The sequence below is a fragment of the Bombina bombina genome, chromosome 5 (assembly GCF_027579735.1).
Source record: "Bombina bombina isolate aBomBom1 chromosome 5, aBomBom1.pri, whole genome shotgun sequence".
Taxonomy (NCBI): domain Eukaryota; kingdom Metazoa; phylum Chordata; class Amphibia; order Anura; family Bombinatoridae; genus Bombina; species Bombina bombina.
The window spans coordinates 39734620-39753371 of NC_069503.1; the positions used below are offsets into that span (position 1 = coordinate 39734620).

General features: G+C 39.4%; 1 protein-coding gene across 1 annotated transcript; it reads right to left on the minus strand.

Moving 5' to 3' along the window:
• Positions 1-16086: 16086 nt before the first annotated feature.
• LOC128659785 (gastrula zinc finger protein XlCGF26.1-like) lies at positions 16087-18287 on the minus strand. Its single transcript, XM_053713357.1, has one exon. It carries the CDS (start codon positions 18261-18263, stop codon positions 16626-16628), a length of 1638 nt encoding a protein of 545 aa, XP_053569332.1. The 5' UTR covers positions 18264-18287; the 3' UTR covers positions 16087-16625.
• Between the last annotated feature and the right edge of the window lie 465 nt (positions 18288-18752).

An 18752-nucleotide genomic window follows, 5' to 3' on the forward strand; every position in this document is an offset into this window, starting at 1 on the left:
AAAAGAACTAGTTTCTGATACAGGAAAGCTGCACTTTGTCAGAGCTCCTCTGTAAACTCTGCTAAAAACCTTATTAAAACCTCAAATCAGCCTATATCAACTGAGGTAAACAACAGATCACTCTAGCAGGACAAGGAATCAATCGATCTGGGACCAAAATTGGGCTTTTACAGCAAAAACGAAACCATCCAGTTCAGACTTCCAGGGCCCATTCAGGAAAGTCCCCGGCTGCGGCCTACACTGGATCCAGAGGTAGGAGTTAAACAACACAAAATAACCTCATTAGCTTGGGGAAAATAGAGAAACATACCCCAGATACTAAACTACCTAAAATAAAAGGGTTTGTTACATGCTACAAGTGGAAATAGCTTAACCCTGAGGAGAAAGGGAGGTGGGAAAATCGCCATTTTTAGTAACATTCTGCAAAGTTTATTGGCCCCTCTGCACCCCACAACTGTGTCCTTTTAAGAAGTACCAAGACCCCCAACCCTAGTCAGGAAAGTCAGAGAGACACTGAAGGGACAAAGGTTGGGAAAGCTTATAAAGGACACTTGATTATAAATATCTCCCTTTATTTAAACAGAAAGGGTTTTATTTTTACAGTAAAGAATACACATCAATACAGAGTTGGGATTTCACTCCTGAACATTATACTGCAGCATAAAATAGCACCTTGCACTGCATATGAGTAGTATGGGCTAACTAAAGAAGCAGCTGCACAGTGACAGAGCTACATGCAACATAATCTCACATCTTAATGATTTCTTAATACATCCATGCTAAATATAAGCTAACAAAGCATCCTTAGAGGACGTCATACAGTAGCTGACAACTTTGCATTGCCTGTACATAACAGCCAGAGCCGCAAACATACCATTGCAACATGAAAAACAAATCACAAATGGTCAAAGATTGTCTATCACGAGCACAATTAAAGCAAAGAAATCTGGAAAATTCTCTAACACCAACAATAAGCAATTCACCCTCATCACAATCAGACATGACGGAACCAGCCCCCCGTCAGTGCCTGCAAATAAAGAGTTACTAAGTCAAATAAAGGTGCTATTTCAGGAAGAATTGAAAACAGCCATATCTGAACTTAGACAAGACATACGTGAAATTGGAGGGTGTACAGCGGAGCTGGAGGAGAAACTTGATGAAGTAGTTGTTGAAATACCACAAATACACAATGCCATTCAGGAGCAGTCATCACATATCAAAAGGCTGGAAGATCAAATAGAAGACCTTGAAAACAGGTCGAGAAGGTCGAATCTCAGGATCCGAAACCTCCCAGAAACCTACACTAATCTTCCAGACACAGTCACGAAGATATTCCGGCAACTTTTACCAGAAATGGACACCGCCATGCTACTCATGGATAGAGTGCATAGGGCTCTCTCCAGACCACCACAGCCCTCCATGGCCAGATACATTATCTTAAAAATGCATTACTTCCATATCAAAGATCAAATACTTACGGCAGCCAGGAATGCACAAACACTCTCGTATGAAGGACACACTTTGCAAATCTTTCCAGATTTAGCTCCGATCACCCTACGCAGAAGGCGAGAGCTCAAGCCTATTTTATCCATATTAAATAACATGCAAATAAGATATAGATGGAACTTTCCGTTCAAACTATCATTTACCTATCAAAACAACCCCTACTCCTGTACGACAGTTGAAGAGGGACAGGAAATTCTTAGGAAGCTACATCTTCTAACAGACATACAAAGCAAGGATCAGCCACCTAAACCTCAGAGACAATCCTTTCAAAGGGAATGGACACCTGCAAGGAAACAGAAAAAAACCCGAAAAGGGCTCAAAAACTCAAAGACCCCAAGCAGGACTGATCAGAGTTCAGAATCCGAGGACGAAGAAACATGAACTTACAAACAAACTCTTCAGGCCTGTTATCTATCGCTGTTTAACTACCTGAATAGGCAATCCATTGTTCTGTAAAGGTATTATGGTTACTTAAAAAATGCATATTAATTTTTAGTACCTATTCCAATAACAAAAAAAAGGTAAGGTTGTGAGTTGGATAGATCAGCATTTTACTGACCCTACATAATATTTCTGGACATTACACTCTTGTCTAAACCGTTGAGACGTTCCTCATAATTCATACCCTATCCCTTTCAAACCCACACCCATATCCTTGTTTACCCAGCACCCACCCACCCCCTACTAGATTAACCACTTATCTTTCCCTCCCTTCCTTCCCTCCCCATGCCCCCCCAGTTATAGCATGGTTCTCATATTCTAAACATTAAGATACATGTTGATTTTTTTTTTTTTGCACTATTGTGAAAATGAATAATGTCACTGTTTAATTGCTCTACTCATTTGACTTGAAATGTTCATGTTTGTTATGTTTGTTATAATTATAATGTTCTTAATAGTTGACGACTCATTGTACATTACAATGCACACTTTATCACAGATAGCATCACTCCTAAAGTTCACAAGGAAAGCTAGAAAACTTATCATACAAGCTCCTACCACCATAGGCAATTCTCTACTTCTAACCTATCACATAAGATATATCAAACAAAAGTTTTCATCTCCACTATTGATATCTGCAGTACTCCGCATGAATACAAAAATTAGACGAGCCAACAGAAATATATATATCAGCACATACACAACTCCTACCCAAATATGGCTCCAATCACGGTAATCACACACAACGTTAGAGGTTTGCACTCTAACGTCAAACGAAAAAAGGCACTTCAGGAATATAAAAATCTGCAAGCACATATAGTGTTACTACAAGAAACACATTTCACAAAAGCAAGCACACCCAAATACTGGGATAAAGCATATTCACAACAATACCATACAACTACACATAAGAAGCATAGAGGAGTGTCAATTCTATTACACAGTTCCTTAAACTTTAAAGAGGAAGAAATCATAACCGACAAAGAGGGAAGATACCTGATAATTAGGGGATACATACACAATACCCCTATCATGATAGGCAATATCTATGCCCCAAACGACCACCAAGCTCAATTCCTAACTAAAGTTAGCAAACTACTAACCATGTGGAATAAATATAAAATAATCGTGGGAGGAGATTTTAATCTCACATTAGATTATCTAATAGACAGATCCCAACATATAACCCGTACGCAACAGAAAAGAGAACCTAAACATAAAATCCTGGGTGATTTCCTGCTTGATCACAATTTTATTGATGGGTGGAGGACCTTAAACAAAGGTGTGAGAGAGTACACATATTACTCACCAGTTCACGACTCTCATTCGAGAATCGACTACACTTTATTGAGCCAGATTCTGGTTCCATTACTCATGCAGGCGAAAATACATAATTGCACATGGTCAGATCACTCTATAGTTGAGATCACACTACAGGGATAACAAATCATAATAGAACCAAAGCATGGGCATTTAACCCTAAAATAATAGGGGACCCACTTATTAAACAAAAATTATTAGATGAACTTACCCACTTTATAGCAGCAAATAATGGATCTACACTTAACCCATTACACCAATGGGGAGCACTCAAGGCTTTCGTTAGAGGTTACCTGATGACTGAATCAGCAAGGCAGCATAGACTCCACCAATCACATATAGGAAAACTGAGAACAGACATTTCAAACCTGATAAGGGAAGTGATAGCACACCCAAGCAATGCTAATAACAAACAACTGAAACAGAAAAACAAAGAACTAGACAATCTCCTCTCAGATGAAGCTAACAAATACATAAAACTACTAGATACACACTATTTTATCCACTCCAACAAACCGGATAGAATGTTAGCAAACAAATTAAAGGAAATCACTAGAGCTACAGCGGTACCACAGATACATACACCGACAGGAAAGGTAACAAATGACCCCCTAGAAATTGCAAACTCCTTTGCTGACTATTATAATGCACTCTATAATCTCCCGACTCCCAAAGTGAATCAAGAAGCGGCTGAAACACTAAATAAGTTCCTAGCAGACAGTACAATGCCTCAATTGTCTCAATATGACGTTACAATGCTAAACAACCCCATTTCAGTAACAGAGGTTTTGCTTGCCATAAAAGATCTTAAGCCAAACAAAGCTCCAGGACCAGATGGTTATTCCGGAATATTTTATAAAACCTTCAAAAATATATTAGCCCCACAATTAGTCACTATCTTTAATTCTATAATGAAAGGAAGTGAAATCCCAACAGAAATGCTCCTGGCCAGAATATCAGTTATCCCTAAACCGGGGAAAAATAAGCAGTTATGCCAAAATTATAGGCCCATCTCCCTTATAAACCAAGACATAAAACTGTTCACGAAAATCCTGGCAAATAGACTAAATGATCCCCTAACTAAATTGATACATTCAGATCAAGTCGGTTTCATCAAATCCAGGGAAGCGCCAGACAATACCCGTAAAGTCATCAATTTAATAAATTATGCTGCGGTACATGGAGTGCCTTCTCTGCTCCTTTCGTTGGATGCAGAGAAGGCATTCGATAGAGTAAACTGGAGCTACATGACCGCCTTATTGACTAAAGTAGGAATACGAGGAGAATTCTTAAACGCTATCTCATTACTGTACTCAACTCCTGAAGCATATATTAGACTAGCAGGATATAACTCTAAATCAATACCAATCCGAAATGGAACAAGACAAGGATGCCCCCTCTCCCCACTGTTGTTCGCCTTATGAATAGAACCCCTAGCACTTAAAATTAGGGAATGTACAGATATCTCAGGAATTAAAGTAACTAATACAATATATAAACTTGCATTATTTGCAGATGATGTCATTTTAACCCTTACAAAACCCACACTTTCTTTACCACCCTTATATAATATCCTACAACAGTTTGGAGCGGTGTCAGGATATAAAATAAATGAAGATAAATTCGAAGCCATAGGAATCCATCTACCATTGCATACTAAAAAATTGTTAGAGGCTAATTTCTCCTTTAAATGGGCAAGCAAAACTATAAAATACTTGGGAATTCACATCACGACTGATGTCTATGCACTTTTTAAATATAATTACAAACCGCTATTCGCACAAATATGGCAACTTATGTCCAAATGGACGAAATACAAAATATCATTCCTGGGAAGGATTATAGTATCTAAAATGACAATCCTACCAAAACTTCTTTACCTGTTCAGATCTTTACCTATATCCATCCCAATAAGGGAATTACATAGTTTACAAAATGATATTCTCTCTTTTATTTGGCAAAATAAAAAAGCGAGGATTAACAAGCATATTATGACCAGACATAGAGACGGGGGAGGAATGGGTATACCCCATCTGATATCATATTACAACGCCGCCAGAATGGCACAAACAGCTTTATGGTGTACAAGAGATAAAAACATACAATGGGTGCAATTAGAAGCTAACATAATAGGAGTTAATAATATAGCCAAACTTCTATGGTCCACAAAACAAAGCAGGCCCCAGCAGGGGAAGCGATTCATATCCATTACACACACATTATATATCTGGGACAAATTAACACAAACACCAAATCCCCGATAACCCCTCTAATTAATCTCAACTCCTCCAAAGATAAGATAGTACAGGATAAATGGGCTAACAGAGGACTGTACAGGATAGCAGACACCCTCATTAATGGGACATTAATGACACATAACCAATACAATGAACTAGACCCTTTAGACACACATACGTGGTACCACTACTTCCAGTTACGTTCTAGAGTACATGAAATTATGGGTACATCAACCACACGCGTTTACCACCCCCTTTGAATCCATATGTCTTTCTAAAACTAGGCCAAAAGCCTCCATAACTAAATTATACCTAATATTCAATATAAATAATAACATGAACAAAACATCAACAATGGACAAATGGGAAGCTGATTTAGGTAAGGAATGGGCAATTACAGACTGGATTCAGACACTCAGACAGGGTACAAAGTTCACGATTAACTCCGCATTACAGGAAAATTACCTAAAATCAGCCTATAGATGGTATTTATACCCCACTAGACTACATAAGATAGGAAACCAAAATAGTAATTTATGTTTCAGAGGATGCGGAGAGATTGGCACCTATATGCATATGTGGTGGCACTGTGAAAAAATACAACACTTATGGCAAGAAACAAACAAATTATTGCAAGACATATATGACAGAGAAGTAACATTATTACCAGAACATGCTTTGCTACACCTCCCAATGAGAGGATTCCTACCAAAACAAAATAAATTAATTGCTCAATTATGTACAGCCACGAGATTATGCCTTGCTAGATACTGGAAAAAACAGAATTTATGTTTACCTGATAAATTACTTTCTCCAACGGTGTGTCCGGTCCACGGCGTCATCCTTACTTGTGGGATATTCTCTTCCCCAACAGGAAATGGCAAAGAGCCCAGCAAAGCTGGTCACATGATCCCTCCTAGGCTCCGCCTTCCCCAGTCATTCGACCAACGTAAAGGAGGAATATTTGCATAGGAGAAACCATATGATACCGTGGTGACTGTAGTTAAAGAAAATAAATTATCAGACCTGATTAAAAAAACCAGGGCGGGCCGTGGACCGGACACACCGTTGGAGAAAGTAATTTATCAGGTAAACATAAATTCTGTTTTCTCCAACATAGGTGTGTCCGGTCCACGGCGTCATCCTTACTTGTGGGAACCAATACCAAAGCTTTAGGACACGGATGAAGGGAGGGAGCAAATCAGGTCACCTAGATGGAAGGCACCACGGCTTGCAAAACCTTTCTCCCAAAAATAGCCTCAGAAGAAGCAAAAGTATCAAACTTGTAAAATTTAGTAAAAGTGTGCAGTGAAGACCAAGTCGCTGCCTTACATATCTGATCAACAGAAGCCTCGTTCTTGAAGGCCCAAGTGGAAGCCACAGCCCTAGTGGAATGAGCTGTGATTCTTTCAGGAGGCTGCCGTCCGGCAGTCTCGTAAGCCAATCTGATGATGCTTTTAATCCAAAAAGAGAGAGAGGTAGAAGTTGCTTTTTGACCTCTCCTTTTACCAGAATAAACAACAAACAAGGAAGATGTTTGTCTAAAATCCTTTGTAGCATCTAAATAGAATTTTAGAGCACGAACAACATCCAAATTGTGCAACAAACGTTCCTTCTTTGAAACTGGATTCGGACACAAAGAAGGCACGACTATCTCCTGGTTAATGTTTTTGTTAGAAACAACTTTCGGAAGAAAACCAGGTTTAGTACGCAGAACCACCTTATCTGCATGGAACACCAGATAAGGAGGAGAACACTGCAGAGCAGATAATTCTGAAACTCTTCTAGCAGAAGAAATTGCAACCAAAAACAAAACTTTCCAAGATAATAACTTAATATCAACGGAATGTAAGGGTTCAAACGGAACCCCCTGAAGAACTGAAAGAACTAAATTGAGACTCCAAGGAGGAGTCAAAGGTTTGTAAACAGGCTTGATTCTAACCAGAGCCTGAACAAAGGCTTGAACGTCTGGCACAGCTGCCAGCTTTTTGTGAAGTAACACAGACAAGGCAGAAATCTGTCCTTTCAAAGAACTTGCAGATAATCCTTTCTCCAAACCCTCTTGAAGAAAGGATAGAATCTTAGGAATTTTTATCTTGTCCCAAGGGAATCCTTTAGATTCACACCAATAGATATATTTTTTCCATATTTTGTGGTAGATTTTTCTAGTTACAGGCTTTCTGGCCTGAACAAGAGTATCAATGACAGAATCTGAGAACCCTCGCTTTGATAAGATCAAGCGTTCAATCTCCAAGCAGTCAGTTGGAGTGAGACCAGATTCGGATGTTCGAACGGACCTTGAACAAGAAGGTCTCGTCTCAAAGGTAGCTTCCATGGTGGAGCCGATGACATATTCACCAGGTCTGCATACCAAGTCCTGCGTGGCCACGCAGGAGCTATCAAGATCACCGATGCCCTCTCCTGATTGATCCTGGCTACCAGCCTGGGGATGAGAGGAAACGGCGGGAATGCATAAGCTAGTTTGAAGGTCCAAGGTGCTACTAGTGCATCTACTAGAGTCGCCTTGGGATCCCTGGATCTGGACCCTTAGCAAGGAACCTTGAAGTTCTGACGAGAGGCCATCAGATCCATGTCTGGAATGCCCCACAGTTGAGTGATTTGGGCAAAGATTTCCGGATGGAGTTCCCACTCCCCCGGATGAAATGTCTGACGACTCAGAAAATCTGCTTCCCAGTTTTCCACTCCTGGAATGTGGATTGCAGACAAGTGGCAGGAGTGAGTCTCCGCCCATTGAATGATTTTGGTCACTTCTTCCATCGCCAGGGAACTCCTTGTTCCCCCCTGATGGTTGATGTACGCAACAGTCGTCATGTTGTCTGATTGAAACCGTATGAACTTGGTCTTTGCTAGCTGAGGCCAAGCCTTGAGAGCATTGAAAATCGCTCTCAGTTCCAGAATATTTATCGGGAGAGTAGATTCTTCCCGAGACCAAAGACCCTGAGCTTTCAGGGGTCCCCAGACCGCGCCCCAGCCCACTAGACTGGCGTCGGTCGTGACAATGACCCAATCTGGTCTGCGGAAGCTCATCCCCTGTGACAGGTTGTCCAGGGACAGCCACCAACTGAGTGAATCTCTGGTCCTCTGATCTACTTGTATCGTCGGAGACAAGTCTGTATAGTCCCCATTCCACTGACTGAGCATGCACAGTTGTAATGGTCTTAGATGAATTCGCGCAAAAGGAACTATGTCCATTGCCGCTACCATCAAACCTATTACTTCCATGCACTGCGCTATGGAAGGAAGAGGAACAGAATGAAGTATTTGACAAGAGTTTAGAAGTTTTGATTTTCTGGCCTCTGTCAGAAAAATCCTCATTTCTAAAGAGTCTATTATTGTTCCCAAGAAGGGAACCCTTGTTGACGGAGATAGAGAACTTTTTTCTACGTTCACTTTCCACCCGTGAGATCTGAGAAAGGCCAGGACAATGTCCGTGTGGGCCTTTGCTTGTGGAAGGGACGACGCTTGAATCAGAATGTCGTCCAAGTAAGGTACTACTGCAATGCCCCTTGGTCTTAGCACCGCTAGAAGGGACCCTAGTACCTTTGTGAAAATTCTTGGAGCAGTGGCTAATCCGAACGGAAGTGCCACAAACTGGTAATGCTTGTCCAGGAATGCGAACCTTAGGAACCGATGATGTTCCTTGTGGATAGGAATATGTAGATACGCATCCTTTAAATCCACCGTGGTCATGAATTGACCTTCCTGGATGGAAGGAAGAATTGTTCGAATGGTTTCCATTTTGAACGATGGAACCTTGAGAAACTTGTTTAGGATCTTGAGATCTAAGATTGGTCTGAATGTGCCCTCTTTTTTGGGAACTACGAACAGATTGGAGTAGAACCCCATCCCTTGTTCTCCTAATGGAACAGGATGAATTACTCCCATTTTTAACAGGTCTTCTACACAATGTAAGAATGCCTGTCTTTTTATGTGGTCTGAAGACAATTGAGACCTGTGGAACCTCCCCCTTGGGGGAAGCCCCTTGAATTCCAGAAGATAACCTTGGGAGACTATTTCTAGCGCCCAAGGATCCAGAACATCTCTTGCCCAAGCCTGAGCGAAGAGAGAGAGTCTGCCCCCCACCAGATCCTGTCCCGGATCGGGGGCCAACATCTCATGCTGTCTTGGTAGCAGTGGCAGGTTTCTTGGCCTGCTTTCCTTTGTTCCAGCCTTGCATTGGCCTCCAGGCTGGCTTGGCTTGAGAAGTATTACCCTCTTGCTTAGAGGACGTAGCACTTGGGGCTGGTCCGTTTCTGCGAAAGGGACGAAAATTAGGTTTATTTTTGGTCTTGAAAGACCTATCCTGAGGAAGGGCGTGACCCTTGCCCCCAGTGATATCAGAAATAATCTCTTTCAAGTCAGGGCCAAACAGCGTTTTCCCCTTGAAAGGAATGTTAAGCAATTTGTTCTTGGAAGACGCATCCGCTGACCAAGATTTTAGCCAAAGCGCTCTGCGCGCCACAATAGCAAAACCAGAATTTTTCGCCGCTAACCTAGCCAATTGCAAAGTGGCGTCTAGGGTGAAAGAATTAGCCAATTTGAGAGCATGAATTCTGTCCATAATCTCCTCATAAGAAGAATTATTATTGAGCGCCTTTTCTAGTTCATCGAACCAGAAACACGCTGCTGTAGTGACAGGAACAATGCATGAAATTGGTTGTAGAAGGTAACCTTGCTGAACAAACATCTTTTTAAGCAAACCCTCTAATTTTTTATCCATAGGATCTTTGAAAGCACAACTATCTTCTATGGGTATAGTGGTGCGTTTGTTTAGAGTAGAAACCACCCCCTCGACCTTGGGGACTGTCTGCCATAAGTCCTTTCTGGGGTCGACCATAGGAAACAATTTCTTAAATATAGGGGGAGGGACGAAAGGTATGCCGGGCCTTTCCCATTCTTTATTTACAATGTCCGCCACCCGCTTGGGTATAGGAAAAGCTTCGGGGGGCCCCGGGACCTCTAGGAACTTGTCCATTTTACATAATTTCTCTGGAATGACCAAATTCTCACAATCATCCAGAGTAGATAACACCTCCTTAAGCAGGGCGCGGAGATGTTCAGCTTGTTGAGAAATTTTCCCTGAATCTGAAATTTCTCCCTCAGACAAAACCTCCCTGGCCCCCTCAGACTGGTGTAGGGGCACTTCAGAACCAATATCATCAGCGTCCTCATGCTCTTCAGTATTTTCTAAAACAGAGCAGTCGCGCTTTCGCTGATAAGTGGGCATTTTGGCTAAAATGTTTTTGATAGAATTATCCATTACAGCCGTTAATTGTTGCATAGTAAGGAGTATTGGCGCACTAGATGTACTAGGGGCCTCCTGTGTGGGCAAGACTGGTGTAGACGAAGGAGGGGATGATGCAGTACCATGCTTACTCCCCTCACTTGAGGAATCATCTTGGGCATCATTTTCTCTAAATTTTGTGTCACATAAATCACATCTATTTAAATGAGAAGGAACCTTGGCTTCCCCACATTCAGAACACAGTCTATCTGGTAGTTCAGACATGTTAAACAGGCATAAACTTGATAACAAAGTACAAAAAACGTTTTAAAATAAACCGTTACTGTCACTTTAAATTTTAAACTGAACACACTTTATTACTGCAATTGTGAAAAAGTATGAAGGAATTGTTCAAAATTCACCACAGTGTCTTAAAGCCTTAAAAGTATTGCACACCAAATTTGGAAGCTTTAACCCTTAAAATAACGGAACCGGAGCCGTTTTTATATTTAACCCCTTTACAGTCCCTGGTATCTGCTTTGCTGAGACCCAACCAAGCCCAAAGGGGAATACGATACCAAATGACGCCTTCAGAAAGTCTTTTCTATGTATCAGAGCTCCTCACACATGCATCTGCATGTCATGCTTCCCAAAAACAAGTGCGCAATAGAGGCGCGAAAATGAGACTCTGCCTATGATTAGGGAAAGCCCCTAGAGAATAAGGTGTCCAATGCAGTGCCTGCCGGTTATTTTACATAATTCCCAAGATTAAAATAATTCCTCAAGGCTATGGAGTATAAAATATGCTTATATATAAATCGATTTAGCCCAGAAAATGTCTACAGTCTTAAAAGCCCTTGTGAAGCCCTTTTTTTTTTTCTTTCTGTAATAAAAATGGCTTACCGGATCCCATAGGGAAAATGACAGCTTCCAGCATTACATCGTCTTGTTAGAATGTGTCATACCTCAAGCAGCAAAAGTCTGCTCACTGTTCCCCCAACTGAAGTTAATTCCTCTCAACAGTCCTGTGTGGAAACAGCCATCGATTTTAGTAACGGTTGCTAAAATCATTTTCCTCTTACAAACAGAAATCTTCATCTCTTTTCTGTTTCAGAGTAAATAGTACATACCAGCACTATTTTAAAATAACAAACTCTTGATTGAATAATAAAAACTACAGTTAAACACTAAAAAACTCTAAGCCATCTCCGTGGAGATGTTGCCTGTACAACGGCAAAGAGAATGACTGGGGAAGGCGGAGCCTAGGAGGGATCATGTGACCAGCTTTGCTGGGCTCTTTGCCATTTCCTGTTGGGGAAGAGAATATCCCACAAGTAAGGATGACGCCGTGGACCGGACACACCTATGTTGGAGAAATGAACCACCAGGGTTCTACATGATTCAACAAAAAATAGAGTATTTATACAAAATGTCTAGTTCAGTAGCGGATTTAATGGCAACTAAAGACACATTCATAGAAATATGGGAACCTTGGATAATGTACACAGAAGCAAAACACAGAGAGCAAGCCAACACCATAACAACTGTCAGGCCCCATATCAATCCTGGTGTACAAGCTAAATAGCCAAAGACAAGCTAATAGTATACCAACACAGACCATATCAGGAGAGTTACTGATTTAGGAGAGATGTTGAAGTTTTGAATGTACAAGTCAACTATTCTTAGTTTATATCTATGTGTTGTCCTTTTATATCTGATGATATTTCATACAAAGTTTTCAGGAAAACAAGAATGGACCACAGACTTTACTGTTTAAATTTATTATTTTTAGTTTTAGGGGTTTTTTTTGCATTGTATAATTTATCTTTCTGTTATGATGTGCAAAATATGCAAGCACAATATGTTATATGTTACATATGATAATAAAAGCAATTTCTGAAAAAAAAGAACTAGTTTCTTCAATATCCAAAATAATCAACACCTTTTCAACAAAAAACGAATGTACTCTATTTAAAAATAAAAAAGTAGATTTGTTAGTGTCAATATCTGATGAAGAATATTCTGAATGAGAAAATACACCATCAGAGAAGGATAATTCAGTATGTTGTTGGTCATTTGAAACTTCATCAACTAAATGAGAAGTTTAAAAAAGACCTAAAAATGTTATTAGAAGGCGGGATAGCAGACAAAGCCTTTATACTAGAATCAGAAAAACATTCTTATAAATTCCTAAATATATCTTGTACATAAGATGTAAAAAGAATAGCAATAGACACTGCATAAATACTAATGGACGCTGCATGTAAAAGTTTATCATAAAAACTTATTACAAACCATAGCTAAATATAAACATTCATAACATTAAAATAAATTAACTTAGCTTTGGTAGGACTGATATCAGTCATCCGGAATCCCTCAGTATTTTCTGATTCAGGAACAGCTTTTGAAATATCTTGCAATATGTAATAGAAAAAAAACAACATATAAAGCAAAATTATCAATTCCTTAAATGACAGTTTCAGGAATGGGAAAAAATGCAAAACAAACAAGCCTCTAGCAACCAGAAGCAACAAAAAAGTGAGACTGAAATAATGTGAAAAAAATGGCGCCAAGTATGATGCCCACATTTTTTGGTGCCAAGAAGACGCCCACATTATTTGGCGCCAAGTATGACGCCCATATTTTTTGGCGCCAAAAATGACGCCCACATTTTTTGGCGCAAAATAACGTCTGTAACACACATGCGTCAAAAAATGACTCAGCCATGTGTAAACTTCCGGCTTCAACTATGGTGCTGGAAATGACAAATTTTGCGCCAAAAAAGACGCAATAAATTGAAGCATTTTCTGCACCCGCGAGCCTAACAGCCCGCAAGGAAAAAAGTCAATTTGAAAATTTTTGAAGGTAAGAAAACAAATTTATTCATATGCATTTCCCAAAATAATGAAACTGACAGTCTGAAAGAAGGAATACTGATTAACCTGAATCATGGCAAATATAAGTTTAAAACATATATTTAGAACTTTACATATAAAGTGCCCAACCATAGCTTTGAGTGTCATAAATAGAAATAAGATTTACTTACCCCAAGACACTCATCTACATATAGTAGATAGCCAAACCAGTACTGAAACGAGAATCAGTAGAGGTAATGGTATATAAGAGTATATCGTCGATCTGAAAAGGGAGGTAGGAGAAGAAATCTCTACGACCGATAACAGAGAACCTATGAAATAGATCCCCTAGAGGAAGACCATTGAATTAAAATAGGCAATACTCTCTACACATCCCTCTGACATTCACTGCACTCTGAGAGGAAAACCGGGCTTCAGCCTGCTGCGAAGCGCATATCAACGTAGAATCAAGCACAAACTTACTTCACCACCTCCATGGGAGGCAAAGTTTGTAAAACTGAATTGTGGGTGTGGTGGGGGGCGTATTTATAGGCATTTTGAGGTTTGGGAAACTTTGCCCCTCCTGGTAGGAATGTATATCCCATACGTCACTAGCTCATGGACTCTTGCTAATTACATGAAAGAAATATACCTAACACTTGTGCTCTTGATACAAAGGGATTTATCAGACATATAATGTTCCCTTCATATATACAGTATGTGCTATTATCAGTTCTTGTGGCTTCTAACTAACATGAAAACATCTAACAGACATAATATCAAGTTACAGAACATGACACACATATTACATACCCAGTATACATGTAGGTTATAGTAGCCATTTAAATTAAACTGATTATGATCATGTATGTACCGGTTACTGATATTGTGTATCATGAAATAAAATCAGTTTCCCCTCAGTAATTCCTCTGGTATATAACATCTACAATGCTAAGCATCTATTGCTACAAGAAAAGGTTTATCCACATGATGTGCACATTAAATATATCTCCCAGATGTCAATCATTTGAGACTGATGTTCTTGTTTATATAATTCTCTATAATTCTCTGTTTATATAACACTCTATTCATATAAAGACTCCTTTATTCTGTAAATGAATTATTAGTTGTATGTTTGATTTACATAGGGGAGGAAATAACACTGGCATATTAATAAACAACACTGGGGGTTATTTATAACAGAGGGCCAGTGCTAGGATTTTTGGCCACACAGGCAAGGACACATTTTGCCCCCCCCCCCCCCCCGATTACATACCATCCCATTGACAAATGACAAGCAAGGATTGAGGAGGTGCAGAGTTAAATCAGCACTAACATAAAGGACCTGATTTCATACTAATCCTGAAACATTTTCCAATACAGTGCAGTTTTAGAGGTCAATTCATTAATGTCTGCTGCACATCATGTCCGCTGCACATCGATAAATGCCAACAGCATACACTCGCTGCATTTATCATTGCACCAGCATTTCTTGTGAACTTCTGGTACAATGCCGCCCCCTGCAGATTCGCGGCCAATCGGCCGCTAGCAGGGGGTGTCAATCAACCCAATTGTATTCGATCGGGTTGATGTCTGTCGCCTCAGAGCAGGTGGACAGGTTATGGAGCATCGGTCTTTATACCACTGCTTCATAACTTCGGTTTCCGGTGCGCCTGAAGTCTCGCCGGAAACACGGAGCATCAAACTCCATATGGAGCTTGGTAAATTGACCCCTTAGTGTGATATAAATATTATTTTATTTTACCATAGCCAGTAATTTATTACAAATAACCAAGACACATGAAGATAAATGTCTTTAGTCTAATTGTCACAAGGAGAAGTAATATATATATAGGATCATACCAGGGTTGATCCCCTCACTACACACACAGACTAACTGATCACAACAAAAGAACAACATGAAAGTGAACTAAAGACTTAAGACCCCACAACTGATCACATCTCCCCAATTTAAAGAAAATAAGCACAAAGTTGAAATATTGTAAACAAACAGGTGGAACAGGATAAAGTGAATCAGAGCTTTGGATGCTCTCTTTTCAGGCTGACAGTTACAAAAGGAACGCTTTACTTAGCATCGCTACTCGGTCGGTGTCACAGCAGGAGGACAAGATTGTCATCTACCTGCATGGTGATCAGCCCCAGCTCCTCTATGACAAGTTTCTTCATATGAGCAGCCAGGGAACCTGTGACTCATCCAAGATAGAGAAGTCTGAGTCCACCGAGCAGCCCTCAGTGTGTACAGGGACAGGAGGATCATGGATCAGGCACAGCCGTGTGTGCAGCCCCATAAAACTTATTGTCCCCCCACCCGCGCTGGCTCCCAGAGTTCCTGAATCCTTATTTTTATGGGTCAGGGATGTGGGGTGTGTGCCATGAGCTGCATGCACTATTACCCAATTTGCCTTAGAAGTTAATGCAAATTAGCTGAGCCTGAGCCAAAAAAAATAAGGGACATAAAAAGTAAAAATAAAAAATCAGGCTACTCTAAATTGCGCCCCCCTGCTGGGGCATCCTAAGGCGGTTGCCTTATACCAAACACAGGCCCTGCTCTAACACTCATTTAAAGACTCCTTAATTCTGTAAATGTAATTATTTTCTCCCCTATGTAAAACAAACGTACAACTCCTAACACTGGCATATTAATAAACAACACTGGGTGCTTTAGTGGTGAATGGTTGTGTAAACTGGTCAGTATGAGGGCAGATTTGAATATTACTCTGTGGTGTTTGGATTCTATCACATTTATATCAGAGAAACTGAGGTGCACATATATAGAGTAACAAAGGACAGCAGGAAAGCACTTCCAATCTGAGGCTTTCATAACTGGGATTTAGAAAGTATTATTTACAATAGGATCCTTTTTGATGCTTCTATTTAGAGAGTTTGTCCTCTTTAGGATAAATGTAAAGAGGTTGAATACTGTGTAAATAAAGTTTATTTGTGTGTAAATATTTGGTGTTTTGTGATACCCAATTTCAATAAAAACCTTTTTTCCACTTTTTAAACATGTGAAAGGTTTCTTCCCTTGTGAATCATTTCATGAGTTGTCAGATTACTCTTTTGTGTAAAACATTTCCCACACTCTGTACATGTGAACGGTTTTTCTCCTGTGTGAATCCTTTCATGTTTTCTCAGATTACTTATATTTGTACAACATTTTCCACACTCTGTACATGTGAACGGTTTTTCCCCTGTGTGACTCCTTTCATGATATTTTAGACTATTTATATATGTAAAACATTTCCCACACTCTGTACATGTGAAAGTCTTTTCTCCTGTGTGAATCCTTTTATGAGTTTTCAGATGACTCATTTGTGTAAAACTTTTTCCACACTCTGTACACGTGAAAGGCTTTTCTCCTGTGTGACTCCTTTCATGATATATCAGAATACTCTTTAGTGTAAAACATTTCCCACACTCTGTACATGTGAAAGGCTTTTCTCCTGTGTGAATCTTTTCATGAGTTTTCAGAATATTTATTTGTGTAAAACTTTTCCCACACTCTGTACACGTGAAAGGCTTTTCTCCTGTGTGACTAATTTCATGATATTTCAGCTGACTCATTTGTGTAAAACCTTTTCCACACTCTGTACATGTGAACGGCTTTTCTCCTGTGTGAATCATTTCATGAGTTTTCAGACTACTCATTTGTGTAAAACTTTTTCCACACTCTGTACAGGAGGACTTTTCTCCTGTGTGAATCCTTTCATGTTTTCTCAGACTACTTATTTGTGTAAAACTTTTCCCACACTCTGTACATGTGAAAGGCTTTTCTCCTGTGTGAATCCTTTCATGCTTTTTCAGATTACTTATTTGTATAAAACATTTTCCACACTCTGTACAGCTAAATGGTTTCACCCCTGTGTGAGTCCTTTCATGAGCTATAAGTTTGGTCATTTGTGTAAAACCTTTTCCACACTCTGTACATGTGAACGGCTTTTCTCCTGTGTGAATCATTTCATGAGTTTTCAGACTACTGATTTGTGTAAAACTTTTTCCACACTCTGTACATGTGAACGGCTTTTCTCCTGTGTGAATCCTTTCATGCTTTTTCAGATTACTTATTTGTGTAAAACATTTTCCACACTCTGTACATGTGAAAGGCTTTTCTCCTGTGTTATTCTTTTTATGAGTTTTCAGATGATCCATTCGTGTAAAACTTTTTTCACACTCTGTATAGCTAAATGGTTTCTCCCCTGTGTGGGTCCTTTCATGAGCTATAAGTTTTATCATTTGTGTAAAACTTTTTCCACACTCAGTACATGTGTTTGACTTTTTACCTGTGTGAATTTTGTGGTGTTCTAGGAGATGTGAACTGCATGTAAAGCTTTTTTCACATTCTGTACATTTGAAAGGGTTCTCCTTTGTATGAATCATTTGGTTAGACTGTAGACTTTTCTCTTCTTTAACATTTTTTGAAACTTCAGTAAATGTTTGTGGTTTATCCTCAGGTATAATCATTTCACTAGATAAGTCATAAATATTATCCTCTTGTTTGATGACTAATTTACTCTCTGTACATAATGATTGCTGTCCAGTTACTGACAATTCATCATCTTCTTTAAATATCTGCTGTGATTTCCCCAATGTTTGTGAATAGTCATTTGTGTCTAAGACTATTGGAGTCTGTGGTATCATTCTGATGCTTCCTGTAGTGAAGAATGCAGGTGAACTATTCATGTGTTTATCTACATAAAAAGAAATGAAATAAAGACAAATAACAATATTTATTCTTTATAATATAATCCATCTTAATAAAAAAATCATATTATTCTTTTATACGCAACAAAATGTCTTCCGTTTTGTGTTTATTTTTAAATGTATTTACCTGTAAATCACAAATTTAAAAAATGATGACAAAGAATGTTGCATAATGTTCTCAGCCAGGGAACAAGTACATCTGTATTTAACATTGCACAAGCAACTGCACATACAGCCCTGCCCGACTCATGCTCAATAAGGTGGGTGAGAACATGATGTCTTATTCATCACAGACTATTAATCAGTGTGAGATGTTTTGAGAGGGTAAGAAGCAGTGATTTTACCATATTTTTAAGCTTTCAGCTGTGGTTGTTTAATTTATATTAACAGACAAAAACTTTATTAGTTTAATAATTTTTATTGCAA